The sequence below is a fragment of the Cyprinodon variegatus genome, unplaced genomic scaffold, assembly GCF_000732505.1.
Source record: "Cyprinodon variegatus isolate N-32 unplaced genomic scaffold, C_variegatus-1.0 Scaffold362, whole genome shotgun sequence".
Taxonomy (NCBI): domain Eukaryota; kingdom Metazoa; phylum Chordata; class Actinopteri; order Cyprinodontiformes; family Cyprinodontidae; genus Cyprinodon; species Cyprinodon variegatus.
The window spans coordinates 201,035-216,931 of NW_015150815.1; the positions used below are offsets into that span (position 1 = coordinate 201,035).

The window sequence follows — 15,897 nt, forward strand, 5'->3', positions numbered from 1 at the left end:
GATTGATTGATTGATTTCTTTCAATATTTTGGATCATAATTCCATTCTAGTTCTATTTTGTGGGTTTTAAGCCAAAAAGGAAACCTCTAATTAAAACGAGATTATGATTTATGTTACAGCCATGTGCAATTTAGTGCAGTTGACTTTTCTTTGGTTAATTGTCAAAATGCATCTGGGGGTATTGGGCGTGAAAACGTTAATTCAAACCAAAAAGGGGACAGAACCACATGCTTTAAGTATTATGTCTTTTTTTTTATATATATATAAATTTACCATCCATGTTTAAAGGGTTTCATTTTTGGATAATTGGTGACACATGAGCCGTAGTTGATTCATTTTTAATGAGCTACAAAGAGTTAAAAAATGCTCAAGGAGACAAACTGACTCCTTAGCAATCGAGCCTTTGTCTAATTATAATAGAGAGAAGTAATAGGTGAATAACAGGATATCATTAAAAGCCACAGATTAATTGATAGCAATGGCATTTCACTATAATAAATATACCCCCCCTCCATGTATGTATATAGTATGTATGATACATGTCAAATACAGATGTCATAGAGTGCGTATACTGTATGTTTATACTTGCTTTGTAGGAGATATAGCTACGGTAAAAATATTTATTTGTGTGGCTTTAAGAGCTGACAGTTTGGAGATTTCAGCAGTAGTTTAGAAGCTTATCCTGAGTGGCATGTGGAAAGGAAGGTAGCAGCTCCAGGAAGGTAAAGTAAGCAGCCAGGTGCTGTGTTGGCAGTAAGCAGCCGAGCTGTCTGAAACAGGAAAACACACTGAAAACCGATGGCAAGATGGAAAAAGAAGCTGAGGGTGGTGCAGAGGGAGACATGCTGTGAGGTTTGGCTTCATGCATAGTTGGCAGTGTTGCTGCATAAGGTAGTGGTTGCTAGATGAGAGCAGATCTAAAATTCCTTTGGAATAGTTGATATGTCAACATAATCAGCTGTTAAAGTGGGACAAACTGCCTTATTTACACTGGCCCACAAGGTTACAAGCCGAATCCTGCAAAGATCAAAAACAAGCTGGAGGAACAGACACAAAGCAAAAGCAGCTAAACAAAGGGCTCGCCCAGTGTTGTCGCAGTTATGTTTTGTAATAAGCTGGCAGGCAGATAAAATACTCACATTTAAATTCTGTTGTCAAAACCTTTTTATAGGGATACAGTATTACAGCAGACATTCCTAACCCCACAAGTTTGTGGTCTTAATGTAAACACAGCTTTATTTATTTCAAGCTGATGCATAGAAATGGACCTTTCATTTCTGATTAGAAATAGCTGTATGTAGCAGCTAAAGTGATGATTGCTCTAGGTGTATTTCTGCATCTGAGTCATAGCAACAAACCCATCTGCTCCAAAGGGTTCTTATATGCCTGATAACTATGAATGATGTTGTGTTTAAGGACTGGATGTCCTGGGCAAAAAGTCAGCACTCAATTAGATCATTGGAAAAACAATTTAAAGGAGACATTTTAGTAGGTTCAAATGGGATATTAGGCCCACACATTTCAGGATGTTGCATAATAAAGCAAGATGTCTGCTTTATTACTAGTGTTTACAGGTGGAAGTACTAAATACTTCAGGTCAATTTGTCTAAAAACACCACAGTGCTTAGCAGCTTTGAACTTTATTACTTTCTTTCTCAATTGTTTTTTTTTTTCCTTTCCTTTAGACAAAAAAAGTGTTTAGTGAAATGACCTGTAACAAAATATGGTTATTCATCTATCTGAGGTTTTGCAGTGATTCATGAGTTATGTCTTTTTTTTATTGTTCTTTCTTATTAAACATTTTTTGAAGTGGTGCTTCAAAGAACAACTCTGGAGAGATCTGGAGAGTGTACTTACCCCTGTTAGTGCCAGGTATGAGGTAAAGAAAAATAATGGTAGAATCAAGGACTTATTTCAGTTTTAATATGACATTTTCCATAGTTATCAATACAATATAGAACCAAACCAAAAATAAAAAAAAGTCCAACAACTCCATAGGGTAAAGAAAAGTTTAAAAACCCTGTTTTACAAAAAAAAAAGAACAAAAGTATCATCACAGCTATGTTTTGTAATAAGCTGGGGGCTCTAAAAATGATCATATTCAGTTCTTTCAACAAAACTGTCTTATTTCAGGGTTGATATTTTTAAATAAAATACGAGAGTTAGTTTAATTCGATTTTGGGGCTCTACTAATCTACTTGACAAAAAACCATTTACAGCTAAAAATAGTAACCCCAGAGCATAATGCTGCCCTCACCATGCTTCTCTGAGGTGCTGTTTTGTTTTCGGTAAGTGTTTAGCATACCTTTTAGATTTGCAGCGATCGGTTGTTACTTGTACAAAAGAACCAGTCCTTGCTGGAAATTCTTGCTGTTCCAGTTGCTTTGTTACTCTAAGCCTATTTGGACGCTCCCTTTAGAGCCTTTCACTGGTTTCCACTATGCATTAAAAGCTCTTTACATAACACCTCGTGCAGATGATCGACAGTTGGGATTTATTGTGGAAATGTTAGAAATTCAAGATTCTGGCAAAATTAATTTTCATTCCTTACTGATATTTTCTCAATTTCTGTTACACACCCCTTAAAGATCACTTTGATCTGCCCACCTGATGGCTTGTTAAGATAGAAAATGCAATCAAACAAATGTCTCCTTAGAGACATATGTTCTTGATCCAACTTAGGTAAAAACAGACCCCCCCCTCCCCACGACACACACGCACACATATACACCTACCTCCCATATATCTGAAGTAAGAGGTAAACAGTTATGTACAACGTTTAGCACATTTCTGGCATGTAAAGGCAAGTTAAACATGAATCAGAATATTTTTAGGTGACAAATGACACAAGAATATGTGGGGCATGACATTGATTTATGGTTGCTATGTAAAAGGATATGATTCAGCCAGGCATCATACTTCAACTTAGAATACCACCAGGACTCCTGTGCTTTAAATGTCATCATTTTTTTTTACCATTTTATTGGCTAGACTTAAATCATTCCACAATGTGTAAAAGTTAAACCCCGGATGTCGTTTGGAAATATAAATCCTCCTTAGCAATAATGACCTCCGTGTTTGGGCAGAAAGAGTAGATGGCAACACCTGAACAACCTCCAATATCAACAAAACAACAGAAATAAAGACTGGGTCTTATAAAAAAAAAGAAAGTAATCTCAGCACAGTAAAGAAGTAACAGAACTATGAGCTCAAATCGGTTTTGACTATTTGAGTTTCATCAGCATAGCAAAGTTTGCGTCCTTATAGAATCCAACTCCAGCATGCAGCGGATTAGTGAATGTGTTCTGGACTCTGTGGAGAAGAGTCATTGTTTTAGAGACACTGTAGAAAGAGAGAGTACCTGCTCTATGATCGAGGTACACTCCTACTCTGGAAGAAACAGGACCTGAAACTGGAGTTTTGATTTTGTTGTGCCAAAACATGTAACCATTTCTGTCACAATACAAAGACCAAGATTTATTGTTGGAACGAAACTCACAGTCATCTAAGTTCCCTAGTCTGCCAATTTGTTTGTATGCGGCTGCTATGTCAATTCGTTTCCCCCTCCACTCCACCTCCCAGTAACAACGTCCAGTCAGGCTCTCTCTGCTCAGGACCTGGACCCAGGCAGAGAAACGGTCTGGATGATATGAATAAGACTGTTCTTGCTTCATTACTGTTGCTTTTCTGTTTCCCTCAGATAAAATCAAATGTCTGTTTGCAGTGTGTAGATCCAGGGTGATTTCTTGTGCATATTTTAAGAATTCAGCTCTGGTCTTTGGTTCTGGATCCGAAAGTAAAACATCAACTTCAGTGACTACCTGGGAGATGTTTGTCCATGTGTCTCTCAGGATGTTCTGTAGTTTATCTCTGAGCTCTGACACGGCTGCTGTCACATCCTTAAAGTATCTCAAAGGACGGACATTGATGGATGAGTGTCTGGATTCACTAAACACTGAGGGTGATGGGTAATTGTGGAGAAACCAGTTGTCATCTGTGCTTGAAAGCTGCTTGAGCTCAGCATCTTTCCTCTTTAGCTCGGCAATCTCCTGCTCCAGCTTCTCCTCAAGCTCTTTGACCCGCCTCACTTCCGTTTGCTGTTGGAATCTGATCTGCTGCTGCACGTCACAGCTTCTTTTCCAGGTGAGATTGATCAACTCAGTGAAGATCTTCTCACTGTCCTCCACTGCTTTATCAGCAGAAAAGTTAATGGCTTCCACCTCCTGATGAAGCAGCTTCATATCTTTCTCCCTCTCGTGGATTCTCTGCTGGATTTGCTGTAGACTCACCTGGAGTTTCTTCTGCTTAACAGTAATTTCTGCCACAGATGGATTGTTTTTATGGCCTTTATGTTCATCGGATATGCAGAGACAACACATACAGTCCTGATCATGAGAGCAGATGCTGTCCTCAAGCTTCATAGAGGGGTCCACTAACTTATGCTTCTGTAATGGTGGAGCATCGTAGTGAGGTTGCAGATGATTCTCACAGTAGGAAGCTGGACAAGATAAACAAAACTTAACAGCTTTCAGCTTGATCCCGGTGCAAACATCACAAGGCACATCTCCTGGTCCAGCGAAGTGATGATCAGCCAGATCAGTTTGGAGTCCTGTCTTCTTTAGATCCTCCACTAAAGCTGCTAAGATTGTGCTTTTCTTCAAGACAGGTCTCTTTTTAAAGCTCTCTCTGCACTGAGGGCAGCTGTACATTTTCTTGCGCTCCTCTTCATCCCAGTGGGTTTTGATACAGATCATACAGTAGCTGTGTCCACAGGGAATAGTCACTGGATCCTTCAGCAGATCCAAACAGATTGAACAGGAATATTTGTCTTCGTCAAGCTGAAATCCTTTCTGCGCCATTTTCCCCTCTCAGGAACAATGACTAAAAGTTTTTACTTCCTTGAAACAAGGATCAGTTTAAATTCTGATCTAAAAATATGCTGCTGCTTTGAATCTCACTGGTTACACCCATCACTACGCTTGTAGATCTGAGTGGGAGGAAACAAACAAAAAAAATTCTCAGGCTGTTTGTAGTCAAAAACAGGAAAAAAGGGAGGAGTTTGTGAATGACGCACTGTTTTTAACCTCTCTTCATATTAAAAAACAAAGGACATTTAAAAATAGCAATAAAGAACAGAAACTATCCCAAGTGATTTAAAAAGTTGATAGATAATTCAAATAATGAATAAATGAACACAAAAAAATATAAACATATATGCATTAATTAGATTATACAGTTTAAAATCTTTTAAACAAGCTTATTTAATAATGGAGCATTTATTTATATTTTCATTTTTCTTAAATGTGGAAGAACTGGTCCACCATAATAATTGGCAGACTACATTCTGAATCTTGACCCTGTCAAGGTCGTATCTGGACCTTGGCCTACATTTGCATTTTAATGTGCTAAGCAAAAGAGAAAGATTGCCATATTAAAAGAACTTGATGTAACAGCTTAAAATCTGAAGAAAAAAGTCCTACTTTTACAGAAGTACTTGATCTCACTTGAAGTTTGAATTTTCTTTGTTTTATTTCTTTAAAATGCAAACTTTTATGAGTGTGAAAATCTTTATAACTTGTTTATTTATTGTTTTACATAGTGTGAGGTGCTGGTCTGAGGTTTTTAAATGTTGAAGCATGGAGGTTACATGTATTAATTTTGATCATGAGCAACTATAGTTTGAAAAGTCTTAGTTTATGCACCTTTTTTGTAGCCATCAATGATATCCTGTGATAATTATTGCTGAATATTTATTATTCAAAATGCCAGAGCTCATTTAAATGTGATTAGGTTTTCGGCTGTAGAGGTTCTGGAGAAACGAGGAAAGAGCTATTCCAATGTTTGAGGCTATCCATGTTTTTCCATTCTGAAATCCAGCTCTGGTGTGTCCCTGATAATACAAATTTAATACATAAGACAATAAACTCTTTAAAAGTTGTAATATTCAAGCTTTTGGTTGTTGCAAGCTGGTCCAAGTAAAACAGACCATCTGTATGATACCACCTCATTCATCTTCTGATGACTAGAGTGGTGTTCTTAGGTTTGAGAGCATCGTTCAACTCTTTCAGAAATATCTAAAATATCTGCTCAAAAGAAGCAGAAATTGGAAAATATAAAAATTCATTTGTATTTATTTTTTTTGTAAAAGTGACACAAAAAAAAGGCAAGGAGAGGAAAGTTTATTGATATAGTATATATCAGTGGCAAGGGAATTTAAAGGGTTGTACATGAGAAAAAGAAAAAGAGAAATGCATTGCAGTTGCATAGAGGCAGCATACAGTAATTACAGATAATACAAGTGAATTATTTAAATTAGATTATTATATATTAAAGACATTTAAAATAGTTAATAAAAAAATACAAAACTATATAAAATAGTGAATGAAAGTTGGAATGGAAATTTAGGTAATAGTGTTCAGACATCAAGGTCGCTCTAAACAAATGTGTTTTTTAATCGTGATTGAAAACTACTGAGGGTTTCAGAGCTTTTACAATTTTCTTGAAGTTTATTTCAGATTAGCAGAGCATAAAAAACAGAGGAAATAACATGCAGGTAAAGAGTCTTGCCCAAGGACACAACAATAGGCAGTGGAGGTTCAAACTGGCAACCTAGCAGTTAGCGTGGGAACCTTCACCCCTACACGTAGATCATTTTCAAGAACTTTTTCATCTTTTCTATTTTTCTGTTCAATTATACATAATAAGTTAAAAGGGGATGATGCAAGTTGCTTGTTTATTTATAGGGATATTTGTGTACACTTGCTGTGTGATATGTGTTTTACATGTAGAATTGACAAAATAAAGCTTTGTAATAAAATCGTTGGGTAGAGCTGTAATAGTGCATATTATATAGTAGGCTTTTTTGTTTAACAAAAAGCAAAAAAAATTAATATTTCTCCACTTCTGCTCTCAGTAGCTATAATAACAGACTAGAGCATTTTTTGTTTTTTACTTGTGAAACCAAAAAAAAATTTATTCAGGCTTAAACACTGCATGTGTTCTCAGTAAAAAAAAAATTGGATGATTCATAATTGAGTGAGGGCGGCCAGAATCAGGGCCAGCTGCTCTGTATGCCTTTGACGTCTGCGTTAATCTATGAGTTTTGTTACGCTCCATTTTTGCCTTTTCTTTCTTCATGCATACAAGAAGCCTCCAGTCTGCTGAAACACCCTGGCACTGTTGCTATAGTGGGCTTCAGGTTTCAGCATTTCAATGCTGTGAAGTGTTGCAGATGTCTTCAGTAAAAACACATTAACTGGAGCAGAGTGGGACTTTTTAGAAAACATTTCAATTCACCTCAAGAAGTGTAAAAGGTGTCTTACTTCAAGTGTGTGCAGTTATAGAAGTGACTCTCCACACATCTACAGGCCAAAGAAAGTGTCCTTAAGGCAGAGCAGGGGAGTTGTCAGGTTTCCTTAGCATCTGTTAACAAAGTATAAAACTCAACATGTTGCTTAGAAAGGGATTTTTTCAGTGAGCAAGGTGAAAGAAAGGAGATATTTTGGAGTAGGTCACATCAGCTACATCATTACCTCCTCAGGGCATGTCAGAGAGGTGACCATCAGCCTTCTCAGACTACATCCCAGATTGTTTTCCTTTTTTTTTTTTGTTTCTTACAGTCAATCTCAATCTTATACAACTCAGTGAGCAGGGCTGGGCCTTTTGCTCTCTTTAGTTTGCATCTGCTCTGGTATCTGACACTCTCAGACAGCCAGCATTGCTCAGGTAAAAAGATGGTTTGCCCACTGAACCGTTATTTGTCTTATACAGTCCTGCTCACAAACTCACACACACAAAAAAAAAAAACTTTAACCATTCTCCTGAGCTACTTAGGCCACAAACGTTCAGTTTCTGGTACTGATTTTAAATGGTTAAAATAATATTTGGATAAAAAGTAGAAAACAAACATTAACTTAGTGAGCAAATCCCACACCAATATCAAAAGGTGTTTGGATAATAACCCTGATAAAGGCACTTATCAGTTGAACACATATCTTTATATCACCTTTTTATTTCTCTGAATGTGTTCCACTAAATACATTCAGAGCTTTTTGCTTTTCACAGAACCTCTAAGGAAATACGTTTATTTTCACATCTCTAAGAGATCTAAGAAAGTTTTAAGTAGCTAAAAAAATTATAAATGTTTTCACATTTTGTAAAGTAATGGAGATCTGAAAAGTAAAGAATGCATTAATCACTATGATAAAATATATTGCTACATGTATTTGAGGTATGAAAAACATATCCTAACTTTGCACAAATTTATGCCCATTATTCTTGTTACATGTAGCATTGCTCTAACTCAGGCAGATTGCTTATATAGATTGTCTGTGCAGGGTTATAAATCAAATAAGCCACTGGGAACCTTTAAACACATAAATGTGCTTTAGCTTAAACCATCCTTTAGTTGATTTAGCAGCATGTTTAAAGATGTTTGCTGACAAACTTTAAATGTGTGTTGCTAAGGCTTTCTTGTTGGCTTTACAGATGGCATGATATTCATCAACAGGTTGTCCTATATGAGCTATGGATCTCTGTAGCTCTCACAGAGTTACTAATATCTTGGGGAGTGGTGGCCTAGTGGTTAGGGCATAGAGTGTGGAATCGTGATTTTCTGAGTTTGTTTTCCACTCACAAAGGCTGCCACTCTGGGTCTCTGAACAAGACCTTTAACCGCACACTGATCCCTGGGTGCCCAACGATGGCAGCCCACTTCTCCCCAATGGGGTGAGGTAAATGCAGAGGTAAATTTCTCCAATTTGAGATCAATCCTTTTAGGTCAGGTGAGACAATCATGTCGTGGTATATTGCCAGATGTGCTTCTTTTTGTAAAATGGCTTATAAGTGGACATTTAATTATAAAAATCTGTTGATTAAAAAGCCTGTTAAAAACATGGTTTTACTTTATTGTCCTGGCTGTAGAACAATGGAAAGGAAAGTGGATGGAAAGTTTTCTTGTTCCACAAGTGAAGCCAGTTATTATGGAGCCCTTTTGTAAATTAGTGCATTAGCTAATTGCCATAGGCACATTGTTTTGTCTGCAACCGGTCTAGCATCTTTTAAGATCTTTATGATGCTGTTTGCTGACTAATGCTGTCAAAGGAAACAGCTGTACTGAGGTTGCTTAAAATATGAGGGATATCTGAAAATAATTGCTTAGTCTGTTATTTTTCAGGCAAACACAGGTTTTGTGAAAGTATGACAGAGAACTAGGATAGGACTAAAGAGAATTCTGTTTTTGACTTGCTGTAATATTATGAAAATAAACTAGTAGAATTACAAGACATAAGTCATTATATTATGAGAATAAAAATACAACCTTACAAAGTCATAATATTATGAGAATAGAGTCATAATCTAATGAGATCAAAGCCATAGTAGTGCACGTTTAAAGATATCACAGTGTGAGGTAAACTCAAAATATTACCAAAATAACATCATAATATTGGCAGATAAAAATCATAATTTACGAGAATAAAGTAAATATAATTTAATGAAAACTCATGCACTGCATTGAAATGAGGACTGTTTAGAATCTTGTTAAGTTATGCCTTCGTATCGGTTAAAAAAAATGAAGAAATAAAACTTTTAGCCCATCAGCATCAAATTTTTATTATGTGAAGAAACACACCTCAGATTGCTGTTTGGTAGTTTGGCTGTGCTGCTCAGATATTGTTCAAAGATTTTTATTCTGAATGGACTAACCTGACGACTTTATTCTATCATGACTTTATTCTCATAATATAGCAAGAGTAAAGTCATCATTTTACTTCTTTAATCTTAATCAAATTCTAGTAATATAAAAACATAAACTTGCAATCTTATGCATTCTAATAATTATTTATTTATTTATTTTTTTTCGTAGTCTGGCCCTAATAGTCTGTCCTATTAAAAAGCGCAATACTTTTCAGATTTTTGTTTACCAAAAAAACATACACCCAAAACAATTAAGCTTGGGCTTCACAGTTTACAATTTATTCTGCCCTCATTTATTATTCTGTAAGATATTCGGCTTTAGGAATACACAGAAAATTATTGTGTATTATGTGTTGCCTTTCTATAAAGTAGGTAAAGATGTTAGGATCTTTGAAAAATAAGAAGTTCTATTAGTTAAAACACTCTAATACGTAGACATATAGAGAGCAAAGAGACATTTAGAAATACAAAGTTAAAATGGTCAAATACGATATTAAAATTAAAAATTGTGATATAGCAAATGCATGGATTTTTTTGCATGCATGCATGCTGTTTTGTTTATTGCTCTCATTTAATGTTCTTTTTTCTTTTGACAAATGACAAAGGGTTCAGAATGAAGTCAAAAATGCACCTTAAAGGGATCTGTTTGAATTTCATTAGATATATTTGTTTAAAATTATAGAAGAAAAACAACATTTTAGGTGTCCTAAGATGTTTCCTTATTTTCATCTCTTATAATTGTTTCCCTTTTCTCCTTTATTTTCTTCAGATTCCTTGCCAACACATCATTTGAGGGCCAGAGTGGTTTTATATCCAAAGAAAGCCATAGTCAGAATATCATCTCAGAGGCCCATCACTACATCTGGTCTCTCCAGCTGGACCCTCTTGGCCAGCCAACATGGACTCGTCTCGGACGTTGGCGTCGAGGGAGAGTTCTGATGGACCAACGCGCCTGGCCAAGTCACCAAGGGTCTGGTGGTGGGGGAGATTGGCGTCGTTCTGCTCGATTGCACATGCGAGTGGTGACTTTAGTGGAGCACCCTTTCGTTTTTACCCGTGAGGTTGATGGTGATGGACTGTGTCCAGCAGGCCAGCTGTGTTTGGACCCACTTACCAATGAATCATCTGTTTTGCAAGGGCTCTTTCAGAAACTTTCAGGGCACAATGGATCTGTTCCTACAGAACTGAAGAAATGTTGCTATGGATACTGCATTGACCTGCTAGAAAAGCTGGCAGAGGATATTGGCTTCACATTTGACCTGTATATTGTTGGCGATGGGAAATATGGAGGATACAAGAATGGTCGTTGGACAGGATTGGTGGGCGATTTACTAAGTGGTGCTGCCCACCTGGCAGTGACATCATTCAGCATTAATTCAGCCAGAAGTCAAGTCATTGACTTTACATCACCCTTTTTCTCCACCAGCCTGGGGATTCTGGTCAGTACTACCTCTCTCACTCTGATTTCTTTTTGATTGCTTGTTGGATTATAGTCCTTACTCTTCATTTCAGTCACTTTGTGGTCCATCGTTTTTCACTGTGTGTCATTGCCTCCCCTAAATTCTTTCTGCTTGGCATTCTGGTGGTCACTGTCGATATGACAGTGCTTTATTACAGCATGTATTGAAGCCTAATATAATTCCTTATACGGGGTTGGACTGGTGAGTGCTCCGCTTTGTGAGGTTCCTATTACTTCAATTACTTTAGCTTCTCCCAACAACAGAGAGGACTTAATGATTGTGGTGATCACTCTTCTTTCTTACCTACGATGTAACTGCGAATCTTAAAATGCGGCTTTAGTTTGACTGACAGTCGACTGGAATACTACAATTTACTGATTTATTTTTCTCTAAAATTTTAACAATTATAATTTTTAAAGCATTCTTTCAAAATGATTGCTTTGTACTTTTGTTGATGTAAAGCACGCTTGTTTAAATGTTTTATTTTTTTTCCCCTGTGTAAACTAATGTACATGTTGTTGACATAGAATGAAGTGAAGGGCTATTTCATGATTGCCCCAACGAAATAAAGACATGCTGAATATCCCATAATATATCCAATAATACTGTAGTGTTAGGACCAAGATGTTTTGAATTGTAAAGTTGTAACATCCGCACAGTGGTGTTATCTCAATATAATCCTTTAATTTCCACATGAAAATGTGTCTAAATCCATCATATTGAAAGAATGAAAAAATCGGCAAAATTAACCTGAGATCGCATCCCAAAATTATGAAGCATAAAAAAGCAAATCTTCCGAAAAGAGGAAGTTAATTTCATGAAAACAGATATCAGTGCATGATAGTTTATTTTGGGGTAACTAATCTGACAATTCACTGACACTTGAATTACTACACTTTACATTACCTTACTTTTACTTTACTACATTACTACATAATGAATGGCTCTGACATGTTAGAATTAGATTGTGTCTACTTTTGGTCTACTGTATCTAATTGTTAAGCACAAACAAAACAAAAATGTCTACTCTACAAAAAAAAAAAAAGAAAAAAAAATTCCTTAAAGTTTTAGACTTCTGTCTAACAGGTCTAAAACGTAATATATTTAAAAAAAAATAATGCTAGGATGTTTAAAAAACAAACAAAACAAAGTTAAAATAAATCTAAAAGTATATAATATAATTTTATGTTTCAGGTTAATCAGCTCTAATGTTTCTTCTGTCTCTTTCTTGTCCTGCCTAGGTTCGTACCCGTGACACAGCAGCCCCCATCGGTGCCTTCATGTGGCCCCTCCATTGGTCCATGTGGCTAGGCATCTTTGTTTCACTCCACGTCACTGCTGTCTTCCTCACCCTGTACGAATGGCACAGTCCCTTTGGGATGACGCCTCGAGGACGCAATCGCAACCGCGTCTTCTCTTTCTCCTCAGCCCTAAATGTCTGCTATGCTATTCTCTTTGGAAGAACAGTAGCCATCAAGCCCCCAAAGTGCTGGACTGGTCGTCTACTGATGAACCTTTGGGCGATCTTCTGTCTTTTCTGTCTGTCCACCTACACTGCTAACTTGGCGGCTGTCATGGTCGGGGAGAAAACCTACGAGCAACTGTCAGGGATACACGATCCAAAGGTAAAAACACATTCTATGTGATTAGTTTTCCACTTACATTTATATTGCATTAATTTCACCAAAGGGAAAACAGAAGTGTAAATCAGAATACCGTGAAGGCCAAAACTAACAAGAAACAGTAGACTGCAACTGAAAAAACTATTAATGCTTTCAAAGGTATTGAAAAGGTGAAATCTTCATTTCTCTCTTCACCTCTGCAGTTGCACCATCCCTCTCAGGGATTCCGCTTTGCTACAGTAAGAGAAAGCAGTGCAGAAGACTACGTCAAGAAGAGTTTCCCTGAGATGCATGAGTATATGAGAAGATACAATGTCCCAGCTACACCTGACGGCATACATAATCTAAAGTAAGACAAAGGCAAAGAAAGAGAAAATACCATATGTCATGCAGACACACATAAAAGCAAGTTTTTACTGATCCATATACTGATGTCACCTTTCATCGTGTTAACCCTTTTAAGATATCTCTTTCTGTCATTTTTGCAAATCTGTAAACGGTGTCTCACTTGATAAAACTGAAGATGCATGCATGCCGAGGGAATGTCAATATTTATAAAACAGAAAGAAAAATAGAACATTTTCAAACCTATTGCTGTCATTCTAAAGCACAAGCATGTCTGTTCACATTCAGAACTCATCCTCCTCTTTACCCTGCCACTGCTGTCATCCTAAGCTGCTTCAGCATTCAGCAGGCATCCCTGTGGAGCATGGCTGAATAAAGTGAGAAAAGGCAGCAGCAACACAGGCTGTGGCAAGGACACAATTTGAAAGGATGAAAAGTATATATACAGTAAATGTACACTGAGATTACTAAATTAGAGCATCACAGGATTAATGTCATCTTTAGAGAATCACAATTTGGCATCAAGGAAGCATACATGTGTGATGCATAACTATCCATTGTGTTTAGGCACAGTGATTTTAATCTGCCTTTTTTGTTTTAGTTCTAACATAATACCACAATACCGGAGAAAGAAGTTCACAACTGGAAATATATTCAACAAGAAGTGAGGAAGTTTGGAAAAAACACAAGCAGACAAGAAATAAAATGTTTATTGATGTTGCATCTTTCAATGATAAAAATCCCAAAGTCCCAAGTAAAATAAATTACAAAAAAGTGCAAATTAATTGAAATCATGTGTAAATAAGCATTTCTTGAGTTTCTTTTAGAAGAGTTAGTGGATTCTGTGGAACACAGAGGAAAGGAGTTCCACATCCTCAGATCCTCCGCCTCTTGGGATACAGGGTTAGGATCCAAAAATCAATTTCCACATGTCTGTAAAGGAAAGATCTACCTTTAAGCTTTATGTCCCCAATTCTTTCATGAGACGAGATCACTCGAAACAAAAACTTTAAATAACACTTTATAAGGTTTATGTATTAAATTAATATGAGACATGATAACAGATTTTGACAGAAATTATATTTGTGCTCAGACGAGGAAATGGCTTGGATTACAGATGGCAGCGCTTACCACCGGGCTTGTTCAACAAGTAGGCCCAGAATACCAGTTATTCTAAAAAGAAGAATTTTATACATTTCCAATGTCACACCCTGCCACATTATCAAGTCTACCATTATTAAATCATTCACATGTTTGTACATGAGAAGACTGCATCGCCACAAACACCAAACGTCATTTAGAAATTGGTTTTTAAGCTAAATCTGGTCTGTCTCTCATAGTCTGGATTTAGTCCAGACATACTTTACTGACTTACATACTTTTTAAAATTGGGCTGTATTTGGTCGGATGGATAATAGACATTTTCAGATTATCTAAAAGACGTTGAAAACTGAGTTTTCAAAATCTTTTCAACGATCTGAAAATTAGAGATTTTCACCTTTTTTCTTTTCAACCAAATATAGATGTTGCTTGGATGTAAATCATGTTGTCTTTTTACTGTATTGTCAACCAATTTTTGCTCGGTGGTTACTGGCTCCAGACATGTCAAGATATTACAGTGTTCTTAGATCAAGGACAGCTCAAATACACAGTGACAGAGCTATCTGTCAAGAATAATCCACTCTTTCTCTATGCTCTCATTTCATTCAATTATATACTTACAGAACAGCCCTTATAAGATAATCTGCTTGGGAAAACATGAGCCTTAACATGTAACAGGCAGGTAATATTAGAGTTTAACAAAAAAATACATGAATAATAAAAATAATCATAACATGTCTTAAAATCTGTGCAGGAAACCACCAGTAACAACTGGTTAGATTAGCTAAGAACACAGGAAAAAGACTGGACTTCAAATAAGTCCACAATGCATTTAAGGGCCTGGCCATGGATTGCCCCATGGTTAAAGCCTAAATCTTTAACTGAAATTTAAAATGAACAGGAGGCCAGGGTAATGTTGTAAGATCTAGCTTTAAACATAATAAAATAAAGTTGCAGTAAACTAAATTAGATGAAATAATAGCATTGACACTTATTTGTAGTTCTGTTTTTGTTTTTCCTTAGGTGAAAGAAAAAAGTTTTTAAAAAGACGTTTGTAAAGTTTCCCAATAGAAAGAGTGTTGTCATTGTAAACACTGAAATGTTTGACACCATATTGTCAGATAACAGGGATTTTATCATTGGTAGTAATGGTAACGGTTGGTAACTTTTGATTTCGGATAAACAATGGCTAAGCTGTTTATGTTTTATAAGTTATACATTTCAAAGGAGCAGTACAGCTAAATTTAACCAGCAAACATGTCACTTTTTAAAGCATTGAAGGTTTTAACCGAAAAGGTTAGGAATGGGCCCAAAGCACGCATCCCGAGGGTACACACCACATATCGGTGAAGAACTCCTGTTTAACTAATTGAAGACATTACTTATTTTTCATCAGATTCTGTTCTCTATTTTTAAATATTGTCATCTATGTACCTTAATCCTAAATAATTTACATTTTGATGACACAACAAGATACACTTCAATACTTAAAAAAAGAGAGAGAGATTTTCCTCTAAAAAAACCCTGACTCTTTAGACTGAGTTCTGACAGACTTGCCTGCTCCAGTCCTGGCAATTTAGGAAAACTACTTAGACAGCAACTGCTTCAAAGCTGGGAAATCATATATACATATCTTACAAATGTAATACACGCACATATATTATAGATAGATA

The 15,897-nt window shown here is 36.4% G+C and overlaps 2 protein-coding genes across 2 annotated transcripts in view; one reads left to right on the plus strand and one right to left on the minus strand.

The window, feature by feature from the left end:
* LOC107092008 (glutamate receptor ionotropic, NMDA 3A-like) overlaps positions 1-15,897 on the plus strand; it is a 50,734-nt gene that overhangs the window by 21,891 nt on the left and 12,946 nt on the right. The window contains exons 3-5 of the mRNA XM_015386274.1: positions 10,466-11,135; positions 12,398-12,781; positions 12,982-13,127. Coding sequence (XP_015241760.1) covers positions 10,466-11,135; positions 12,398-12,781; positions 12,982-13,127 — 1,200 coding nt within the window. The remainder of the gene's footprint in view (positions 1-10,465; positions 11,136-12,397; positions 12,782-12,981; positions 13,128-15,897) is intronic.
* LOC107092006 (tripartite motif-containing protein 16-like) lies at positions 3,169-4,860 on the minus strand. Its single transcript, XM_015386272.1, has one exon. The coding sequence runs from the start codon at positions 4,857-4,859 to the stop codon at positions 3,225-3,227; it is 1,635 nt and encodes a 544-aa protein (XP_015241758.1). The 5' UTR covers position 4,860; the 3' UTR covers positions 3,169-3,224.